We start from the raw sequence: 25,796 nt of genomic DNA on the forward strand, positions 1-25,796 counted from the left end.
TAATCAGACTATTACAATTGATTATAATTTAGTATTATATTTTTATTTAAGACTGATATATGTAACACGAAACCAAGTTATTTAACAATTTCAGTGGCACTAACAGCTGCTTGCAATATTTATAGTGGCTTAGACCAAATTAAAACCCTTACCAGTGATTTTGTTTTACTTTCAACAAGTTTGAAGTTTTCATCAGTTATGTTCTAATTCTTTATAAATGGTATTTCTTTAAACAATAAAAAGAGAATTTAAAGACCATATCAATTTTTATTTCCACATATAGATTTGTATCATCCGTTGTATTTTTATAGAAAATAAGTGAGAGGCGTCCTAGCATACAAAAATGTCAACCGCAAAAACGGTTACTCTTATCAATTGTAAAGTCCACTACAATCTGCAAGTTAGTAAACAAAAAGCTCGTTCTGACGAAGCAAATCAATCCAATTAAGGCAATTAAAAATGGGAAATCTTGGTAAACAAAGAATTAGAAACAAATCCATAGTTTATTCAACCATTTAGACTGTCTTGTGGCACAAAGCTAGTAACTTTCCAGCATAAATATTACATGCGAATTCTTCAAAACAATAGTTATTTATTACTGTGTGGCTTAACACATTCGAATATGTGTAACTTTTGTAGTATGTAAGAAGATTCATAATATGCATATGTTTTGGGAATGTCCCTTGGCACGGAGCAAAGGTGTATATCGGGCAAATTGCGAATTTTCCGAGCATTTTATATTTTGCTTATGTAACTATGCACTTTGTAACGTGGCAGTTGGTCATTCAAAACGTCACAGAATGTTATTGGTATCACTTCGTGGTCATAATTATACATTTGTAAGAGATAAGTATCAGAACTGATTACCCAATATAATTAATTTTAATACAAATATTTAGAATAGGCTTAAAATTGAGGAGATAATTGACTTCAGTCAAGATCAAATATACACTTCAAGTACAATGTGAAAAAAGCTTTTTAAAGAGAGTATGCACGATTTTGTCAAATATTTATGAATTTATATCAAATGTGTAAAAAAACATATTATACACATATTTAAATATAAATAAAAATAAAAATTAAGTAGAACATGTGTCGAAAAATGCGAAATAAGCCAGATATTTAATTTTAAAATCGAAAATCGACCCACGAACACTTACTCCGATCCTAATAAAAAGACGAATGCTTCGGTTATTGTAGGAAAATATGTACGAAATATCTTCGTCACAATCGGCTCGGGGGCTTATTTGTCTTAGCTGCATTTTATAAAATTCGTCTTCAATGTATAATTGTTTTTGCCTATATTGGGTTATTGTATTATATTTTAATAAATATATTACAATTTGACACATATACAAATCGTATAATATCACTTTAACATAAATAAGTATAATTGTTTTTTCCTACACTAGGTTCCTTTGTTAACTTGCAGAAAAGCGATTTCGATTAGACGTATTTTGATTATGTTTTGTTTGTCAGCAAATGCCTTCATGGTCATGAATAATTATTTAAAAGGAGCAAACTGAGAGAAAGCAAAAGAAGAACACTGTAATCCAATAATGGCATGCCTCGATGAGTGTCAATTTTTACCATAAATAAAACATAAAACAATAGAGCAAAAAAGAGGTAATACATATTTGAGAATGATACGAACAATGTAATAACAAAACCGTCAAAAAGCAATAAGTTTCCTTAAACGGTATATATAGCTTAATGTAACAAATGTATTTTTTATGTAAATATGTTAAAAAATAAATAAACAATGGAACTTGTTTGACAGAAACAATAATTATTGCGAAGAAGTACAAAATAGATCCTGAATTAAGTCCCTATCTCCGCTGAAGAGAGTTCAATGACTCCCTTGTGCGCTGTTATGTTGCGTATTGCTCAAACCGGAAATTGTCAATAACATTTATTTGTTGTTCTTATCGAGTTTTATCTAAAATATATTAATAATGACATGAAACACAATTATACAACCATATATTGTTTTAAGTAATAATTCATAAAATATGTTAGCTTATATCAATACTTTCATTAATACAGCGTCGGGCTAGCGCAGTGGTTGGTACACTCGCTTTTACCGAAGGCGACTCGGGTTCAATTCCCGCACCTGGTTGCATGTAAGTTTTGTGCGTAATCACCATATCGGACAAGTAAGGTGTCTTTTGGGTACTCCGGCTTCCCACCACACATCACATAACCGCACTAAAATTAAAAAGAGCTGGAAATTGCAGCTATAAGAATCCACACATAATGTAGCGTCTGTCTCAGAACGGATCTCATATAATTCGAAATACATATAGACATTCGTAACAACAGCATGTATAATACAACATGGAATGGCAAGTTACGTATTTTATTATATTGAGTCAAGCATTATGCACGTGATAATAGAAGAGCATTGTAAGATATTAACACATAGTTTTACGCCCAAGTTAAATAAAATAATGGTTTAGTACGAACAGCTCAGTAAATTCCTTAATATGTGTTTGTCACTAGAAAATACAGAACGTCAGTTGCGTTTGCACGTGTTGTATATTTACTACGCACTAAATACTCTATGCTCAGCGTGAAATATAGGAAGCATCAATAAATCAATTAAGTAAAACATATCGTGTCGTTAATGTATAAAGCAAATGTGTGAACTTATAAGTACACACATTTATATCAAATGGGAAAATTGTAATTGTGACAAAAGTTTGTACCGGTTACATCATTTTTTGTTCAATATTGTTAAAGATGTTAATAGCAAAGAGATGTTTGAATAGCTTCGTCGTCACTGGTCCATATGATATATTTATTATAAACATATTTGCACTTTGAAAAACGGCAAAGTATTGTATAGCCCGGCGCCAATGTTTATCTACCTTTATGAATTAATATACTAGAGTACCTTAACATAGAAAAAATAAGTTTCGTACTAGAATTGATTTCAATCGGTACAATCGTTCCTATAAACGAAGTATTGTTTTGTCTCACTAAAGTCGTGCAAACAACCAAATGAAAATATACACACAAAAACGATGGTTTAAATTAATGCTTATGAGTTCAGACGGGCTAGGTCAATGTTGTCAGGCTATAAATAGCGTTAAAAGTAAGTCAATCTGTGGAATTAAATAAAATATTTATTTTTGTGTGATGACATGTGCTTTGGACCACTACCATCATACACAAGCTTAGGATGCATGAAAGCAATTATCGTTTGATGATCAATGAGAAATAAGCCGATAATCATTCACAATCAAAGGTATGATATTCCATGGAAAAAGGCGACAATCAGTGGTACATAAAATGCCTAACCTGACTGTGTAAAATAACGTCACAACGATAAAGCATGACCTTTCGTCAGTGAACACGCAATGGACTTAATTCAATTAGATTTACGGTTATAGGAAGACTTACCAAACAAAAGTGAAAGCTAGATTAACACTTCTAAATATAGTTTCATAAAAGTAAAATTGGTACCTGTAAGGACAGTAAACAAATTAAAAACGGACAATATAACAGCCGCAATTATTTTCATGTTTGTTTAAATTTATGCATTTTAGAACTTAAGATGTACATCCATATATAGGTTCATATGACATAAATGTTTCCAAATGTTGCTTCAAAATGTATCTAGCCCATTACTCTACAGGATAAATTTATATGCATTATGTAATGATGATGGTACAACTAAACAAATCCATTATACAAATAAAGCAAGACACACAAAGCTGCATTATTGTTTATACTATATTTGAGATTGTTTGCGTTGATACGTTTGTCTAAAGCCGAGCGAGAACACGAACACACGAATTGCAGAAAACACTTTGTTTTGATTACTTAAAGGTGCACTGCAATACGTGTAACTGATGCGCAAACTCTACGAGCATCACAAGTACATTTGTTTTTGCGAAGACCTCAAGTGAACATCGCATTCTTCCTATGAATTCAGCTTAACAAACATGCGTGAGAAATTGGCCCACCAAAAAGAACCAAACGTAACTAAAATAATAATGATGTTATGAAGTAATATAAAAACTCTTCTCCATGCACAATAAGTGATATACAAGATGAAGATTGTGTGCATGGAATGATTTGTATTGATTATATATTTCAAGTTCAGGTCAACTTTTTTCATGTCGTGTAAACATTGCATTCTGATTGGATTATCTGCCTTGTTACACGGATTTTTAGTTTAACGAACTATGTATGCATAGTTAAACGTAAGAGTGTTAAGATTGCGGCTCAAATAGTTTTGGTCATGATATAAGTGTATGAAACTTAAGCATAATTTCCAAAAGTTAAAACCCTGCTTAAATGCAGAACAATTTTGTTCAATTCTTAAGTAAAACAACTGACACAAAGGGCCAATAGTTACATTTTCGATTCGCATTTTTAAAACTTACAATACAAGATTTGTCGTTGCTTTACCTGGTCAAACAAATGGTTTATAACCTTTTCATACATTGCGGACTTTGAATAATGTGATCATATGTTTAACAAACAAGTTAACATGTCTGTGAAGTGTCTGGTGTGTCAATATCGGTCGTGATTACTTATGTTTCCACTCAACAATCTCAATCTATTAAAAAGACCTTCTTCTTATAAACATAGTTAAGTCTGTAATATATGATCACAGTTTGATGATCGAACAAATAACTGTAGGAAAACTATATATAAATGGCAAGGTATGTGTCCTCTTTATATTTTACACAGGAAATATTTTTCGAAGATGTTTAACAAGGTCATTGAAATTTAATTTAACTATCTAAACTAATTGTATACGTTCGGTTTATAAACATAACCTCTATTTATGTGGCAGAACTAGTTCGTTTTATTTTGGTTTTCTATGATAAACTTTCGTTAGAAAAGAACTAACATAATTTTTTTGGTGTTTGGTATTTTAAATATTTTCTAGTGTATGTGTGCCTCATTCAACATGTATTTACAGCTATTTGCCATTTGTTCATTCAAATGTTCTGTTCAAAGTTTAGACTGTGAATTTAACCTCATGCAATCCGCACTGTTGTGAACAGGTAGGTGTTGGCTAATGTGCTTCATTGTGCGCAGACCAGCACAGCAGAAAAGGTCTCACTGGGAAATTAGTATTTCGTTTCATTTTTTAGCTTTGTTTAACCCATAATAATCAAACTATAGTCCTGATTGTATGTCATACAATGTAAAAGATAGATAAACTGACCGACTTGCTTGGTCAACTTTGAATAATGTGTTCGCTCTACGACCCGAGACTAGTCGCTCTCAAACTAAGATAATTGTCAATGATAGATGTTTGGTGGTTTGTAACCAACACGATTTTGTATGTAGGGTAGTATAACATTTCTCGCAAGATGTCGATAAATAGACTAAATTGTGTAGCACAAGTACCTGCATTTATTGTTCGTGTGCTTTTAATAGCGATGAAGAATAATTTGTTTCTTTTCAGTTCAAAAATTTTATGGTATGTAATCAAACAAATTGTTTAATTCTTCAAACAAATATATTGACATTAAATTGTTGAGCTGTTGCTTAACGTAATATTATAAATGATTTGTCTTTGTCTTTTACTGGAATAACATACTCAAATAATGATAAACTGTTTTTTAACAGTACACACTTTTACATAATACAGTCATTTATTGGGTTTCGTATCCTAGGAACTATCAGATGATATTACAAATTAAATGTAATTGAAATACCTTATAAGCACTTATATAAAGATTTATGCTTTTCAACTGAATTTGAATAATGTTTTAATTGCTTAAGACATTTCATGGATGCTAAAATGAGAGAATATTCTTCAGCGTCTTTTGTCAAGCAGTTTAGCATATTTCTATTGAAAATTCCCGTATACGGATGACGAACACGGAACAATCCGCGTTTTCCTAGCATTTAATACATGTGGTTGATTTTATTTATACCTAGCTATCAAAGAAAATACAAAATTGCGTAACAAATAAGCCAAACCCAAATCGGGTTAGGTCGGACAGGACATAACTGGGTCCAGCTATAAACTTACCATAGGAAAAAATTTGACAACATTTTTATTTTCAAACTTCAGAAAAATATGATTAGTATCGATCGCCTGGTACCTTGGTACTAATGACCAATTAACAAAAGAATAACATGACATAAGTAATATTTTAGATGCGTTTATCACATTAAAATGTTATTGCGCAATATGGAGAAATAAAATCAATTAACTTGCAAACATAATAGAAAACGATCTACATACGCGTGTGCTCGATGAAAGAACGTTCATGCATTTAACCTGCCGAAGTTCGTCATTTTAACATTTCTTTTGTTTTCGTTTACTTGTTTAACAGCGAAATGTGCCTCGCGGAAGCATGTACAAATGTAAATGGGAAACAAAATATATGAAAGAAAATTCAGGTGTTATTTTAAATTTGAAATTGATTTCAATTTGAATAATGTGTATTCTTATTGAACATCTGCTTTTTGGGCGGAAGGGAAATTAGAAGTATTTGCAGATAAAATTATGTAAATTATATACTACCTTTATTTTTTCTTTACGTTTTCTTAAATGTTTGTATCTTAGTATTACGCGGACCTTATGTAAAGGTTTAAAATAAAATTTTGTTTTGGTTTACTTGTAAAACAGCGAAATGTGACTCGCGGAAGCATGTAAATGGGAAACAAAATATACAAAAGAAAATTCAGGTGTAATGTTATTTTAAATTTAAGATTGATTTTAATTTGAATTATGTGTATTCTTATTGAAAATCTGCTTTTGGGGCGGAAGGGAAATTAGAAGTATTTGCATATAAAACAAGATGTGTTTGTGAAACACTATGTCCCCGTATATGACGTTTGACCTTGAAGCATGACCTTGACCTTGACCCTTCACCACTCAAAATTTTTAGCTCCATGAGATACACATGCATGTCAAATATAAAATTGCTAGCTTCAATATTGCATAAGTGACATTACATGAGCAATTTTGACCCATATATTTGACCTTGAGGGATGACCTTGACCTTGACCTTTCACCACTCAAAATGTGCAGCTTTATGAGATACACATGCATGCCAAATATCAAGTTGCTATCTTCAATATTGCAAAAGTACTCATAAAATGAGCGATTTTGGCCACATATATTTGACCTCTGACCTTGAAGGATGACCTTGACCTTGACCTTTCACCACTCAAAATGTGCAGCTCCATGAGATACACATGCATGCCAAATATCAAGTTGCTATCTTGAATATTGAAATATTGCAAAAGTGTACATTAAATGAGCGATTTTGACCCATATATTTGACCTTTGACCTTGAAGGATGACCTTGACCTTGACCATTTAACACCCAAAATGTGCAGCTCTATGAGATACATATGCATGCCAAATATCAAGTTGCTATCTTTAATATTGCAAAAGTTATTGCAAATGTTAAAGTTGGCGCAAACCTACAGACCAACCAACAGACCAACAGACAGGGCAAAAACAATATGTCCCCACTACTATAGTGGGGGACATAATTATGTTAACTATATACTACCCTTATTTTTTCTTTACGTATTCTTAAATTATTGTATCTTAGTATTACGTGGACCTTATGTAAAGGTTTAAAATTAAAAAAATTAAAATACACTATGCCAGTGCATTTACTCGTGTCATTGAACAGAAGGTATTCATATAGTGAATGCATATCCTTTAATAAGAAGGTCTTACATAAAGTTGTTACTTGTTTGTTTTATATCAATTTTCATCATTTTATACAGATTAATTAATAATTTGGTTTTACTGCAGTTATTAAATACAAAACATATGGTCATTCTATTTCATATTACTGTCAGCAAAAATTTATAAGTACTCAATACTGAAGTAAAGTCAAAACTGTTTTTCTTTAGTGGACCTACATTGAGGAGAGTATAAATCATCCTGTAAAGACATTATATTTTTCGTACTTTGTTGGAGATTTTTATTATGTTCACACATTTAAAGATTGTAATTTTTTTAAGATGAACAATTAAATTGTTAAGAGTCATCTTCGTAATACTTAAATTGTATATGTTTTACTCTTATTTTGCTCAGGCTATTTGAGAAGAACGTTTGTGCCTCCGTCAGTGTATCCTTGAGCCTTTACTTTTAACGTAAACGCTAGGAAGAATTTGACGAAACTATGCAGAAATGATCATTGCGTGGTCCATTATAAAAATCTTTCCAATTGTGTCAGTTGGTTGATTAATAATATTACGGGTTCCAAGACTCAGTGTTAACAATGAACAATAAAAACGTATTATCATCTGAGTTCTTTAAAAAAAAACTTCAATAAGTATGGAACCGTTAAACATATTTCTTTCTCACTTTGCCTGTGTCCTCTGCAAAATCTGTTCATGTTTAATGCCTGGAGTCAACATAGGTCTCGCCAAGTGTGTTAATACGTTTACATTTATTTGTATGGGTAAAATGTCTAAAAATATTATTAAGTGCAAATTAAAATGTCCCTTTCCCTTTGAAAGAAGAATCATGTAGATGTTCAGGGTTCACAAACATTACACAAACATATAGCATAATTTTTATAAAATTTATGAAACAGCAAACCCTAGATGATATTCAATACTAATAACCAGCCAGAAGTTATCCACAAAACCCATACCTCTGTGGTCAAAACTGGCCGAGACACAGGACTTTAATTATTTATAAAGACATATATATATATAGTTTAATAACGTGTGAATCCTCTGTAATACCAAGGCTCAGGGGTGTTTATATTGCTTGGTAACATTGTATAGGGGTCAAAGCTAAGTTTCTTCAGTTGTTAGCTCTGTCGTCAAAAAAGACCCAATTCAAATGTTTTTCAGAATTATAACTTGTTATTGTGTTTATATATTTATATTTGTATTTTCAAATGTATCATAGGAGTATATATCTTTGTCCTCAATGTACACCCAAGCAAAGGATTATCTGTAGCCAAAGAAACCTTATGATGTCGGAATTTCTTTAAAGTGTGGTTGTTGTTATGAACATTATTGTTTAAAAATTATAGCCATCTACAACATTATATAAGCCAACTATGCTGAAATCTAGTCATTGGTTAATAATTTTGTGAAGATTAAATGTGTGTCCGTCATTTCGTATCATCTTAGTGAATACAACATATAAATTGTACAATTTTGTTACGTTTAAGGCATGGGGCCTAAACAGACAGCAAAAGTTCCGTTTTGGGCCAGACGAACATTCGTTTGAACTGCTTGGGTGTATTTCGATGATAAACCGAATTTGGAATCCAGAACAAAACAACATCAAGTTTTTTGTATTAAATGAAGTAAAGTAGGCGTGTTGATAACCGTTTAATATATGCATGCATCAATTGCTGAGAGTACAAATTAATTAAGTGTTGTACTCGTATGCTGTTTATGGGCTTTTTTACTATTATATTGAATGACAAAATCAAGAATGGGTTTGTATATGTAAATTATACATTAACATTTGTTTTGTTTTTTATAAAATCAAAAAAGACCCTATAATTTTATTGTATTTCATTTTATGGGAAACAAGAAAGGAATTAAATCGGTATTTTTTCCCGCCATCATTGTTCAGTAGTATTCATATATTGATATATACACCTGAACACAATAATTTTTACAATTTATATATTAATGGTAGCTACTCAGAATAAGTTACAGCATACTAATGTTAAATCATATGTTTTATTGGTTTTACATGTGTTTTTTTATGTTATAACATTAAGTGTTCTGTCAAATGGACACAGTTTTAACATTTACATTTAAAACATATTTTATAATACTTCTTACTTACTGTGTTTTTACAATGGGTCGTTTTCATACATGCACAGTATACACTTATAACAATATACATGTACCATGCTCTTACTTTTAACGAAAAGCTGAAATATTAAAAGCACATTTTCATAAGAAAACCTTATAAAGTGGGTATTCACGATTTTGTCAAATATTTATTAATTTATATAACATGTGTAAAAACACTTATTAAACATTTATGTCAATATAAATTAAAATATAAGTTAAGAAGAATATGTGTCGAGAATGCGCAACAAGCAAGATATTTAATTCTGGAATTGCAAATGTCTGTACAGTCGAATTCACTCTTATGTATATAATGCATGTTCGATGTGAATCTAAATTTAGATTTACGAATCATTTTAATTTCCTGCAACGATATCTATTCATACGACACACGAACACTAACTCCGATCCTAATAAAAAGACAAAGGCTTCGGTTTTTGTAGGGAAATATGTACGAAATATCTTTATAACAATCTGCTCCGGACGCTTATTTGTCTTTGCTACATTTTATGAAATAAGTCTTCAATGTATAATTTTTCTTGCCTATTTTGTGTTATTGTAACACATTTATCAATATATTATAATATAATACAATTAAACACATAGCATACCCCCTTTAACGAAAAAAACATTTCCCCTAACCTTTTAATGTTTTAAGCTGGAAAAAACAATTAAACAAAGAACATGCTTTTTGGGGGAAGTGAATGCTTCTGAAAATTACAGGCTAAATGCTTTATATAGAGTTATTGGTACACAGTGTATAAACCAATTGTATCATACCCGGATGTTGCGATGTGATTGCCATGGCGAAATAAATATTTGGCATACGTGCTTTGCTAGAAAAGTAAATTATTTTCCCCTTTTGTCATTGTGATGGTCTTCAAACAGTTATTAATATTCGAATTTGAATGCAGATTTCTCAGGCATGCTGTTATGAAATATATAAATTGAAAAAAGGATGAAATGCGTTACTGATCACCGAACATCTCGTCAAATTGTCATGATCTAGTTTTGAAATCTTTGTTGTACTGGCGTTTTAACAAATAACAAGAACTATTTATACATCACATGTTATATTAAGAATGTGCACTTTCGATCAGAACAACGTATTTTTAGGGATTCTTTCTAAAATCAGATATATACAATTAATACTTCACACGTGTGCTTTTACTTCTGTATCAATTATTGCATAAACTGAATCAATCATTTGTATGATTATAGCGAGTATTATGTATCAATTATTGGGATTTTCAATATGTGATTGAAGTTAAAATGTGATTATTTCGTCCTCCTAAATGTTTTAAACAACTACGAAACAGTTTCATTCACTTCGTTGATTACATATGTTTAACACTGGCGGTTAGTCTTGGTAAGAAAACAACGTTAGAATGGGTTATCTATAAAAATATAGCTGGCACACACATGCATGTACAAGTGTTGGATAATAAAAGTGAAGAGACTATGGAGATTTTGTAATACTCTTTCCGGTTTAAGGAATATAATTTGCAGGTATTTCTGTCCGTTATTTATTTCAAATTTATTTTAACGGAAACTTCGTTCTATTAATAATATGCATTCATGATATAGCCACTGTTGCATGGCCTATAGTAATACGGGATTTCAGTTATTCGCACACGTAAGTGTACATTATATACATGTTCCTATGTATTGGAAAAATAATGCACATTCTAAATCATCCAAAATCAAGGTTACCTTTTCATTATATTAAAAGTTGAATTCTTAATCATCCAAAATCAAGGTTACCCTTTCATTTTAAAGTTGAAGAAAATATCGTTTCTTGTTTCTCTCTCAGGTTGTAATTTAACACAGATTGCCAGTACGAACAGTTTATGCGGCTGGTGGTGTTGTTGTTGCTAATGATGATACCAACTTTACTGATGATAACGATGATGATCATCATCATGATGGGAGTGATAGTAATGATTATTGTGGTGATTTATATGAACTCTCTTCATTTCTTGGGAAACATTAATATAGAACTAAATTATTGCTATTTTACAGACACATGGCGGAAGAGTAATTAAAAGTTCTTGGCTTGAACGGTAGTTTTGCTTCGGTAAATTGCACGTCAACCCCTATGAAAACTATCTCTACTGAAACACCACTAAAAATGCGTAAAAACATGCCCCCATCAGCCCACCAAAGGACAGCAATAACCAATGTGCTGGACATGAGTTACAACGATGATTTAACTGGAATAAGTTTAAGCTCTCAAATTAACCACAATCAATGATACAAAATCTGCAAAATCGGCATAGATTTATCGCAATAATTGATACAGAATGCATATAATGTAATCGCTATCAATGATATAGTATCACTGCAATATAGGATACAGTCATTTTAAAAACAATCTTGTTTATTGTAATTTATATCTTAGTATATTCAAAATGTCGATAGATTATATGCATCATAACAGTTATTTGACTTCAATTGCAATATATTACATACAAAAATATTTATACTTAGAAACAGATTTTAGACAAAAAAGGATATTTTGGCATAGAGCAACATGTGTATTCCAGTTTTCTTCGGTGATTTTCAATGTTTTCATAAACAACAATTTCTTCTAAGCGGATTATACGTTCTAACGGGAATCTTATCTACGACATCTAAAGAACAGAGTTTACTTACTTGATTGCAGTATTAATCCATTGATTTGTATCAAAATTAACAGCGATATGTAAATATTGCCGTTACGCCATGGCAATCACATCGCAAAATCCGGGTATGATACAATTGGTTTATACACTGATGGGGTTAGCAATTTAAATCTTGTTTAAAATATGATATGAGTGTTTAATCAGCGTGATCATGATACCTTCTTATGGATCCAAAATAGTCTATGTTACGCGTGTGTAATGATTTGCGTTTGGTTGTGCAACAACAGCAAAGTGTAATCGTGATAGCAACTACTTTCTTAAGTAGCTGATGTTCTGATTACATTGTTGTCAATACATTAGAAAATATGTTAATGTATATTAAGTCATACCGTGAATGCAGTCAGAGATTCGGAATTCCTTAAAGAATGATAAAATATTTACTATATAAGTCAATGTATGTCTTCTAAAATAGTTATATGCATTTTCGAGGATGCAACATGCAAAACAAATCTACAACCCACTATTACAGTTTCTACTGATCCTCCGTGCGACATCATTATGATACGTTATCTCATGTTCCAGGCCTGAATATTCGACTAGTAAATGGGACCAGACCAAGCGAGGGGCGTCTGGAGGTCTTCTACAACAACACGTGGGGTACAGTGTGTGATGACGACTTCGACAGTTTGGATGCAAAAGTTGTTTGTCGCATGCTTGGATTCACTGGGTTTGTAAAATTACTGTTATAATGTTTTTGTCAGCTCACCTAAACATAAATTGTGTATGGCGAGTTATAATTGTCCTGTGTCATGTGTTGTGTGTCTTCAACAATTTGATTCAAACAACATATTATTCTTTAACGCTAGCAGTTTTAAATAGCTGTTCGAATCGTTCCGGTAGGTCAACGGAGCTACAAATATAATATTTTATTTCAAAAAAATATTTGACATATAACTATGTAGTTCCTTCAAAGTTTGTCGAACTAATTGTGCTGGTATTGTTCATCGGTATTTATTTCAAACATAAAACAAAACCTTCTAATATGAAACGAAACAGTTTGAAATTGTTTTATTTGTAATGCACCATGATGGTGTAGTCTATTTGCTTCAAATAATGCATTCATGTTCAAAATCGGCCTCGCCTTCTTTGCAACCTATTGTCGTTATGTTTATATTGAAATAGTCAAAAGATTAGTATTTGTTATTTACAATCATAAGATGGTTCTCATCCAACTTTTTACCATTATTCCCTTTGGATAATAATTTGCCATGCCAAGAGGAACATTAATCCCTATCATTTATCTACAAATTAATACACATAGTACTTATACTGAATAATAACGCGCAGAGTTTGATGTTTGTTATTGAGCAACCAACAGTGGTCCTGCACATGTTTTTTTTTATTTAATGCTCCTGGAAAACATAGTAGCTTGCAAGACACTAGGGGTTACAAAGTTGTGCATTCAGAATTCAATAGAATTTTCACGTTTAAAATCTCTGAAACCACGAAGATTAGAGGTGTGTACAATCATATTTAACTTATTTAAATTTAACGTCTGAATTTATTTCAATCTTGAAATTAGGTGTAAATTGGCCCTCCCAGGGTTAACTGGCTTTCTTAATTGTACTTAATAAAAAAAATTAACTGCCAGTGTAGATTTTCTAACATATGAATATGAATTCAGGTGAGGAACTGTTAAAATCACCATGACACTCGTGTTCTTGTTGCCAGATTTTTTTTGGGATTCTGGCAACAGGAGTGTATCCTTTGTTTGGTTAAGTTTTATTTATTTTGTTTTAAAAGATTGATACCATAAACTGAAACATAAGACCAGTAGTACATTGCTGCTGATTGCTGTTCTGCTTCTGTCCTTCTTTCCTGTTAATGTTGCCGCATGTGGACAATACACGTAGCAACATTTTATGCTTATAAATCAAAGGTCTTCCTCAATAGATAATTGTAGCAGCACCCACGCTGAAGCTGAATAACGTAAATCACATTTAATAAAAACAATGTCTACGGTATGTATGTTAAGTTTATGAATGCATACACATAAATTATACATAAAATATAATTTAGAAAACACCAAATAACAATTACAGCTGTCTTCGATGAACATCATTTCCCGATAACATTTCAGTCAGAATATTTTCTTATCGCCAATTCTCCTTGTATAAGTACTATTTTTGAAGAATCATCCGTTGATTTTGTGATAAAAATAAATGATTATTGACAGTTACTTTTTTATTTATATAACTGCGAAATGCAAAAACGGAATTATTCATATCATGTTGCAGAACTACCCATTCCAAAACTTTCTTTCCTAACAGTTTTCACTTTAACTGAAAACATAACCAATAGCAGGGTCATATTGTGGAGGTTAACAACGCGCCTGGTTCGTTATCCAATCGAGTATCTGTAAATTGACTAGTCCATTGACTAAACAACAGAATGGCGTGGTTAAATATTTGTGTCAACTGATTCTTACATCTCAGTGATATCCTAAAGTTCTAGTCCGAAAGATCAGCATTTGAAACTTTGGAACAAGGCTCGCTAAGAATTTTAGTTAAACATTTACAGGCGTGTTAAATTTTCTTGAAATTACGTAATAATAAAACAACTTGAGGATGATCTGTCGATTTACTTACTGAAATGACTGCTATTTTGGTAGAAACTTGATCACAGCTGCAGCCAAGCCTGGGGCCACTTACGGACAGGGTACCTAGTCCAATATTGCTGGATGATGTGACGTGCGGCGGTACCGAGTCGAGTTTGTCCTACTGCCAGGCCAACTGGGGCACGCACAATTGTGGTCATAGCGAAGATGTTGGAGTGGATTGTAGTGAGCTTCTACATTTGTTTTTTAAATATTGTATTTATGTAGCGAAAACATGAAGGAAAACCTGCTTTTCTCATTTAATCTATTGAAACTACTGGTTAGATAGCAATTTTAGATTTACCCTGAACGTCTGTTCGTTATAGAATATGCCAAACATTATTCTGCTTAAGTGTATGAAGCAAATATTTTGCCCGTAACTTGTTGAAGAAATTTAATTAATTCGATGAACACTGACAATAGTATTATATTTTACTTTTAATATTTACGAATAAATTTACGTATCTAAACTCACTGTGCTTTCATAATTGACCATTAAGACAGATGTACAATATACATTTTAAAGCAAAGCATACACTTTACATTAAACCCTCAAGTTAATGTTAAAAAAAACATTTTAAACAAATGAAGCAATCACTTTATTGTATATTGCTGAACTATGATAATTTTGTTAATAAAGAATAAGTTTGTGAGGCTCATTTGGGTTAAGTTACTGTTTCTTAAAATGAAATTCTACTAAATATAGTAGCATTAAGGTTCATTGTATAGCTATAACTGTGTGTATTATGCAACAACAGACATATTATATTGTGATAGCAACAAGTTCCGTCTCATCTGATAACATTATAATCAAAACACTTTGATTTGTGAACAGGTAGCTGTTTATGGCTTATGTGCTTCATTGTGCGCAGACCAGCACAGCAGAAAAGGTCTCCCAAGGAAATTAAAAATAGAATTTCTTTTCATTTTTTAATCTGTGTTTACTTAGTAAAGTGGTACTTTAGAGGCCAAAAACGCATAATAATCAAACTATAGTCCTGATTGTATTTCATACAATGTAAAAGATAGATGCAAATCGTAAACTGAACGACTTGCTTAAGATAATTGTAAATGATAGATGTTTGGTGGTTTGGCTACATGTCGATAAATAGACTAAATTTCGTAGGTAGCACAAGTGCCTGCATTTATCGTTCGTGTGTTTTTAATAGCGATGAAGAATAATTTGTTTCTTTAAAGTTCAACAATTTAGGTATGTAAGCAAATAACTTGTTGTCATTCTTCAAATAAATTTATTGACATTTAATCTTTAAGATGTTGCTTAACGTAATATAATAAATGATTTGTCTTTGTCTTTTACTGAAATAACATACTCAAATAATAATAAACTATTTTTTAACAATACACACTTATACATAATACAGTCATTTAATGGGTCTCGTATCCTAGGAAGTATCGGATGATATTACAAATTCAAATGAAATGAAATACCTTTTAAGCAATTCAATGAAGATCTATGCTTTTCAACTAAATTTTTATAATGTTTTAATAACTTTACGACATTTCATGAATGCTTAAATTTGAGAATATTCTTCAGCGTCTTTTGTCAAGCAGTTTAGCCTATTTCTATTGAAAATTCCCGTATACGGATGACGAACACGGAACAACCCGCGTTTTCATAGCATTTAATACATGTGGTTGATTTTATTTATACCTAGCTATCAAAGAAAATACAAAATTGCGTAACAAATAAGCCAAAACCAAATCGGGTAAGGTCGAACAGGACATTACTGGGTCCAGCTATAAACTAACCATAGGAAATATTTGACAACATATCATTTCAAACTTCAGAAAAACATGATTAGTATCGATCGCTTGGTACCTTGGTACTGATGAACTATTTACAAAAGAATAACATGACATAAGTAATATTTTAGATGCGTTATTCCCATAAAAATGTTATTGCGCAATACGGAGCAATAAGTTCCATTAACTTCAAAACATATTAAAAAACGATCTACAAACGTGTATGTCAGATATTGCTCGATGAAAGAACGTGCATGCATTTAACCTGCCGAAGTTTGTCATTTTAACAGTGCCATTGTTTCGGTTTACTTGTTTAACAGCGAAATGTGCCTCGCGGAAGCATGTAAATGAGCAACAAAGTATATAAAAGCAAATTCAGGTGTTATGTTATTTAATATTTTAAATTGATTTCAATTTGAATTATGTGTATTCTTATTGAAAATCTGCTTTTTGGGCGGAAGGAAAATGAGAAGTATTTGCAGATAAAATTATGTAAATAATATACTACCTTTATTTGTTCTTTACGTATTCATAAATTATTTTCCATTAGCATTAAGTGGACCTTATGTAAAGGTTTAAAATTAAAAATTGAAAATATACTATGCCAGTTCATTTACTCGTGTCATTGAACAGAAGGGTACATACAAGAAACGGTATAATATACTATGATGACTTAAACACAATCTGTAAGGTATTTTATCTAGTGGCCCTATATAAACAAGAGTATGAACAAATCACGGTTGCAAAGGTACAATGCTGATCAAAAGGAATCATACGATCAATAAATTTAATTTAAAATTAATTAAACACACATAAATATATATATATATATATATATATATATATATATATATATATATATATATATATATATATATATATATATATAATAAGATATATAAGTATTCATGTAGTGACTGTATATTCTTTAATAAGAAGGTCTTACATAAAGTTGTTACCTGTTTGTTTTATATCAAATTTCATCATTTTATACAGATGAATTAATACCTTGGTTTTACTGCAGTTATTAAATACAATATATATGGCAATACTATTTCATATTTCTGTCAGCAAACATTAATAAGTACTCAATACTGAAGTAAAGTTAAAAGCTGTTTTGTCTTTAGTGGACCTACATTGAGGAGAGTATAAATTCAGCCTGTAAAGATATAATATTTTTCGTCTGAAATTGTTGCAGAATTTTTTATGTGCACAAATGTACAGATTGTAATTTTTTAAGATGAACAATTTAAGTGTTAAGAGTCATCTTCGTAATACTTAAATTGTATATGTTTTACTCTTTTTTGTTTAGGTTATATGAGCAGAACGTTTGTGCGTCCGTCAGTGTGTCATTTAGCCTTTTCTTGAAACAAAAACGCTAGGCAGAATTTGACGAAACTTAGCAGAAATGATGATTGCGTGATCCATTACAAAAATCTTTCAAATTATATCAGTTGGTTGATTAATAATGTTACGGGTTCCAAGACGCAGTGTTAACGATGAAAAATAAAAAAAATATTATCATCTGAGGTCTTTTAAAAAATCTTCAACAAGTATGGAACCGTAAAACATATTTCTTTCTCACTTTGCCTGTGTCCTCTGCGAAATCTGTTCATGGTTTATGCCTGGAGTCAACATAGGCCTCGCAAAGTGTGTCAATACGTTCAAATTTATTTGTATGGGAAAAAAATGTCTTAAAATATTTTTGTGTGCAAATTAAAATGTCCCTTTCCCTTTGAAAGTAGAATCATGTAGATGTTTAGGGTTCACATACATTACACAAACATATAGCACAATATTTATAACATTTATGAAACAACAAACCCTAGATGGTATTTAATACGTATAACCAGTTAGAGGTTATCCACAAAACCCGTACCTCTGTGGTCTAAACTGACCGAGACACAGGACTTTAATTATTTATATAGACGTATATACATGTTCATAGTTTACTAACTTGTGAATCCTCTGTAATAACAAGGCTCAATGGTGTTTGTATTGGTTGGAAACATAGTATAGGGGTCATCTTCTAAGTTTCTTCAGTTTTTACCTCTGTCGTCAAAAATAGACCCAATTCCAAGGTTTTTGAGAATTATAACTTGTTATTGTGTATATATATTTATATTTGTATTTTCAAATGTACCATATGAGTTTTTTCTCTTAATCCTCAATGTTCACCCAAGCTTAGGATTATATGTAGCCGAAGAAACCTTATGATGTCGGATTTCCTTTAAAGTGTGGTTGTTGTTATGGACAGTATTGTTTTAACAATATAGCCATCTACAATATATTATAGGCCAACTTTGCTGAAATCTGGTCATTGGTTAATATTTTGTGAAGAGAAATGTGTGTCCGGCATTTCGTATCATCTTATTGCATACAAAATATAAATTGTACAATCTTGTTACGTTTAGGGCATGGGGCCTAAACAGAAAGCAAAAGTTCCGTTTTTGTCCAGAAGAACATTCCCTTGAGCTGCTTGGGTGTATTTCGATGATAAACCGAAATTGGAATCCAGAACAAAACAACATCAAGTTTTCTGTAATAAAATGAAGTAAAGTAGGCGTGTTGATATCCGTTTAATATATATGCATGCATCAATTGCTGAAAGTATGAATTATTTAAGTGTTGTATTCGTATGCTGTTTATGGGCTTTTTTACTATTATATTGAATGATAAAATCAAGAATGGGTTTGTATATGTAAATTAGACATGAACACTTCTTTGTTTTAAATAAAATCAAACAAGACCCTATGATTTTATTTTATTTCATTTGATGGGATACAAGAAAGGAATTAAATCGGTATTTATTTCCCACCATCATTGTTCAGCATTATTCATATATTGATATATACACCTGAACACAATAGTTTTTACAATTTATATATTAATGGTAGCTACTCAGAATAAGTTACAGCATATTAATGTTAAATCATATGTTTTATTGGATTGGTTTCACATGTGTTTTTTATGTTATAACATTTAGTTTGCTGTTAAAATTGACAATGTTTTAACATTTAAAATTACAAAATCTTTTATAATACTTCTTACTTACTGTGTTTTTACAATCGGTCGTTTTTATACATGTACAGTATACACTTATAAGAATATAATATACATGTACCATGCACTTACTTTTAACGAAAAGCTTAATATTAAAAGCACATTTTCATAACAAAACATTTTAAAGTGGATATTCACGATTTTGTCAAATATTTATGAATTTATATTCAATGTGTCAAAAAACTCCGAACCTTGAAAGCGTCATACGACAACATACAGTGCAAAATACACGTGCGTGGCTCCACATCGGAACCTATTAAGGTAGTACGCAGCGTAAGGCAAGGAGGGGTACTGTCAACATTTTTCTACCTAGCCTATATAGATGAGCTATCACGAGAACTACAGTCAAGTTCTTTTTGGGGGCAATAGTACTAGGCATAGATGCGGGCATTCCAGCGTTTGCCGATGATGTCACACTGGTCGCGCTTAACCCTCTTCTACTCCAAAACCTCGTAGATATCGTTTATCGGTATTGTAGAAAATGGAGAATTGATATGAACGTCGAAAAATCAAATGTTTTAGTTTTTCGAAGCGCCGTCAAAGCCCGCAAACAGGTATCTTATACGGGGTCGAGTATATAGAACAAGCCAGGTCTGTCTCGCACTTAGGTATATTACAAGAATATGACCTGAAGCTACATAACCGCATCGAAGATAGACTACATAAAGCTAAAAAAATCATTTTTTGCTATGGCAAGTCAGGGTCTCCACCCAAGGGGTGTTAATCTGATTGTTCCAGTAGAACTATACAAAAAAATTATTTTACCATGCCGCTTTATATGGCGCCGAATTATGGAATGACATGACACAAAGATACATACTTAGTATAATTCGCTTCCAACATTTTATCGCCAAGCAGATTCAAGGACTACCCACGAGAACACGCTCAGATATGGCCGAACCGATAATTGGTCTTCATAAATTATCAGCAGCTATTGAAATAAAGAAGTTAATGTTACTACATAAGATATTGTCACTACCCGATGACACAATCACCCATAAACTTTTTATAAACAAATTCATATTGTATAAGTCTGATAATTAATAGGTGGAAATGGGTTTTATTCCGGATATTTGTAGTCTTTTAAGAAAGCACTATCTCTATTTTATTGTTCATGAATGTATAGAACATGGATTGACTTTGCCTCTAAAATCAATTTGGAAACGCGTTGTGAAGCATTCTGTTCTAAGGCATTAATACAAGATGCAACGACTCTCCAGCGACAATGAATTCCTTTTTTTTCGTGTTTTACACCCATTATTTAAACCGGCCGTCTTATATTCTGTTTCAAAGACGTTCAGCTTTAGAGAAACGCTGACTAACTATAGCAAAACTGTGGTGTAGGCCCTTTCAATTGGCCATGAACACATGTGATCTATGCAAACACATATATTACGACCATCTGGCACATGTGTTTTGCGAATGTGAAGTGTCGTCCTCGCTGAGACACAGTTACTTCGACCAGATAGGCACAGCTCTCGGAAATGACGTTAAACATCAACTCGAATCAATGAACAGTATAGACATGAGCTTGAGAATGCTCGGGGCTCCAATAGAATCCATACTAGGAGTAAGAAAGAACAATGTATTTCTGAAACTGTCATACATTTTTATTGTAAAATGTATAAGATATTGCTTGTAAAATATGTCTATGTTAAACGTCCTTAACAAGTACTAAATTTTGTAAATAGTATTCATGGACTTGAAAAAAAAACGCACTGTGTATCTATCATACACTTCAATTGTATCACATGCAGATGTCTATTTATAATGCACTTATATCATAATTTGTAGATAACTGTTATTATAACATGTTCAAAATCTCCATTCTGGGGGAAAGGAATTTGACTTTGACTTGAACTATAGAATCGAAAATGTCTGTACAGTCGAATTCGACAGTATGTATTTTATGCATGTTTGATGTGAATCTAAATTTAGATTATGGATCATTTTAATTTCCTGCAATTATATATATTCATACGACACACGAACACTAACTCCGCTCCTAATAAAAAGACAAATGCTTCGGTTTTTGTAGGAAAATATGTACGCAATATCTCTATCACAGTTGGCTAATTTGTCTTTGCTGCATTTTGTGAAATTAGCCTTCAATGTATAATTGTTCTTGCCTATTTTGTGTTATTGTAACATATTACAATACAATTACAATTTAACACATACCATACCCACTTTAAAGAAAAAAACATTTCCCCTAATCTTTCAACTTTTAAGCAGAAACACAAACAAAGAACATGCTTTTTGGGGGAATGTGAATACGTCTGAAAATTAAAGGCTCAATTCTACCAACTGTATAAGCGTTTATGTTTATTATATAGAGTCGTGGGTTGCAACTTAAATCTTGTTTCAAATATTTTATGGGTGTTTTATCACGTGATCAAGATACCTTATAATGGATCCCAAATAAGCTAGGTTACGCGTGTATAATGCTATGCGTTTTGGTTGTGCAACAGCAGCAAAGTGTAATCGTGATAGCAACTACTTACTTAAGTAGCTGATGTTCTGATTACATTGTGGTCAATACATTAGAAAATATGTAATGTATTTAAGTCACACCATGAATGCAGTCAGAGATTCGGAATTCCTTAAACAATTATACAATATTTAATATATCAGTCAATGTCTCTCTTTTATAATAGTTATATGCACTTTTGAGGATGCAACGTGCAAAACAAATCTACAACCCACTATTACAGTTTCTACTGATCATCCGTGCGACATCATTATGATACGTTATCTCATGTTCCAGGCCTAATTATTCGACTAGTAAATGGGACCAGACCAAGCGAGGGGCGTTTGGAGGTTTTCTACAACAACACATGGGGTACAGTGTGTGATGACGACTTCGACAGTTTGGATGCAAGAGTTGTTTGTCGCATGCTTGGATTCACTGGGTTTGTAATATTACTATTAAGTTTAAATCGGCATCTTATAATGTTTTCGTCAGCTCACCTAAACATAAATTGTGTATGGTGAGTTATGGTTGTCCATTGTCATGTGTTGTGCGTCTTCAACAATTTGATTCAAACAACATAGTATTCTTAACCGCTAGCAGTTTCAAATAGCTGTTCAAATCGTTTCGGTAGGTCAACGGAGCTAAAAATAAAATATTTTATTAGAAAAACAATATTAAACATATAACTATGTATTTCATTCAAAGTTTGTCGAACTAATCCTGCTGGGATCAAATTTTTTTTGTAATTTATTTCAAACTTTAAACAAAATCTACTTTTCTGAAACGGCACAGCATCTAGATTTTTTTATTTTTAATGCACCATGATGGTGTAGTCTATTTACTTTAAATAATGCTTCTTGGTCAGAATCGGCCTCGTCTTCTTTGCAACTTATTGCCGTTATGTTTGTATTGAAATAGTCAAAAGATTAGTATATGTTATTTAAAATCATAAAATGGTTCTCAGCCAACTTTGTTCCATTACTCCCTTTGGATAAAAATTTGCCCTACCAAGAGGAACATTAATCCCTATCATTTATCTACAAATTAATACACATAGTATTTTCCTGAATAATAACGCGCAGAGTTGAATGTTTGTTATAAGCAACCAACAGTGGTCCTGCGCATGTTTGCTTATTTAATGCTCCTGGAAAACCTAGTAGCTTGCAAGTCACTAGGGGTCACAAAGTACATTGAGGATTCAATAGAATTTCACATTTGAAATCTTCTCTGAAACCAAGAAGAATAGAACTGTGTACAATCATATTCAACTTATTTAAATTTAACTTCTGAATTTATTTCAATCTTGAAATTAGGTGTAAATTGGCCCTCCCTGGGGAGAGTAACTGGTTTTCTTAATTGAAGTTAATAAAATTAATTAACTTGTGTAGATTTTCTAACATATGAATATAAATTCAGGTCAGTGAATATTAAAAGTACAAAGTACATTAAGAATTCAATAGAATTTCACATTTGAAATCTTCTATTAAACCACGAAGATTAGAGGTGTGTACAATCATATTTAACTATTTTTATTTAACTTCTGAATTTATTTCAATCTTGAAATTAGGTGTAAATGGCCCTCATAGGGGGTAACTGGTTTTCTTAATTGTACTTAATACAAAAATAAATAAATGGTGTAGATTTTCTAACATATGAATATGAATTCAGGTGAGGAACTGTTAAAATCATCATGACACTCGAGTTCTTGTTGTCGGATTTGTATTGTGATTCTGGAAACAGGATTGTATCCTTTGTTGGTTAAGTTTCATTTATTTTGTATTAAGAGATTGATACCATAAATAGAAACAAGACCAGAAGTACATTGCCGCTGAGTAGTTGTTCTGGTTCTATGCTTCTTTCCTGCTTAATAGTTGCCGCATGTGGACAATACACGTAGCAACATTTTATGCTTATTAATCAAAGGTCTTCCTCAATATTAGATAATTGTAGCAGCACCCACGCTGAAGCTGAATAAAGTGAATCACATTTAATTAAAACAATATCTATGGTATGTATGTTAAGTTTATGAATGCATACACATAAATTATACATACAATATAAATTAAAAAAAAACATCCAAATAACAATTACACCTGTGTTCTATGAACATCATTTCCCGATAACAAATGTTCAGTCAGAATATTTTCTTATCGCCAATTCTCCTTGTGTAAGTACTATTTTTGAAGAATCATCCGTTGATTTTGTGATAAAAATAAATGATTATATTGACAGTTACTTATTATATATTTAATACGAAGGGCAAAAACGGAATTATTCATATCATATTGCAGTAAATACCTAATTTCAAATCTTTCTTTTCTAACACTTTAACTGAAAACATAACCAATAGCAGGGCCATATTATGGAGGTTAACAACGTCCCCGATTTAGTATCCAATCGAGTATCCGAAAATCCATTGACAAATAACCAAATGTCGTGGTTAAATATTTGTGTCCACTGGTTCATTCCATCTCAGTGATATCTAAAAGTGCGAGTCCAAAAGACCTGCACTGCTAACTTTGGAACAAGGCTCGCTAAGAATTTAGTTACACATTTACAGGCGTGTTACATTTTCTTGAAATTACGTAATAATAAAACAACTTAAGCAATGCTGTGGCGATTAACTTACTAAAATGACTGCTGTTTTGGTAGAAACTTGATCACAGCTGCAGCCAAGCTTGGGGCCACTTATGGACAGGGTACCTAGTCCAATATTGCTGGATAATGTGAGGTGCGGCGGTACAGAGTCTAGTTTGTCCTACTGCCAGGCCAACTGGGGCACGCACAACTGTGATCATAGCGAAGATGTCGGAGTGGATTGTAGTAAGCTTCTTCATTTTTTTTTTTAAATATTGTATTTATGGATCGCAAAATGTATGGAAAACCTGCTTTTCTCATTGAATCTATTGAAGTAAATTTACGTATTTAAACTCACTGTGCTTTCATAATTTACCATTTAGACAGATGAACAATATACATTTTAAAGCAAAGCATAAACTTTACATTAACCTACAAGTTAATGTTAAGGAATGCTGACAAATAATTTTTGTAATAATAAAACATTTTAAACAAATAAAACAATCACTTCATGGTATATTGCTGAGCTAGGATATTTTGTTAATAAAGAACAAGTTTGTGATGCTCATTTGGGTTAAGTTACTGTTTCTTAAAATGAAATTCTACTAAATATAGTAGCATTAATGTTCATTGTATAGTTATACCTGTGTGCATTATGCAACAACAGACACGTTAAATTGTGATAGCAACAAGTTCCGTAAGTAACTGCTCACCTGATAACATTATAATCAACACATTTGAAAATGTAATTATGTCTAGTTTAGTAACACCCAGCATGCAGTTAATGATTTGAAATTCTTCAATCAAGGGTACATTTTTAGTTGTTGAGTCAATGACTTTCTTCTAAAATTGTCCTAGGCAGTGC

General features: G+C 31.8%; 1 protein-coding gene across 1 annotated transcript in view; it reads left to right on the plus strand.

Moving 5' to 3' along the window:
• Positions 1-25,796, plus strand: part of LOC127877000 (multiple epidermal growth factor-like domains protein 10) — a 104,737-nt gene that overhangs the window by 12,607 nt on the left and 66,334 nt on the right. Inside the window, exons 2-5 of the mRNA XM_052422566.1 lie at positions 12,981-13,125; positions 15,070-15,240; positions 22,649-22,793; positions 25,007-25,177. Coding sequence (XP_052278526.1) covers positions 25,045-25,177 — 133 coding nt within the window. The 5' untranslated portion in view covers positions 12,981-13,125; positions 15,070-15,240; positions 22,649-22,793; positions 25,007-25,044. The remainder of the gene's footprint in view (positions 1-12,980; positions 13,126-15,069; positions 15,241-22,648; positions 22,794-25,006; positions 25,178-25,796) is intronic.

This window comes from Dreissena polymorpha, chromosome 4 (genome assembly GCF_020536995.1).
Source record: "Dreissena polymorpha isolate Duluth1 chromosome 4, UMN_Dpol_1.0, whole genome shotgun sequence".
NCBI classification, from domain to species: domain Eukaryota; kingdom Metazoa; phylum Mollusca; class Bivalvia; order Myida; family Dreissenidae; genus Dreissena; species Dreissena polymorpha.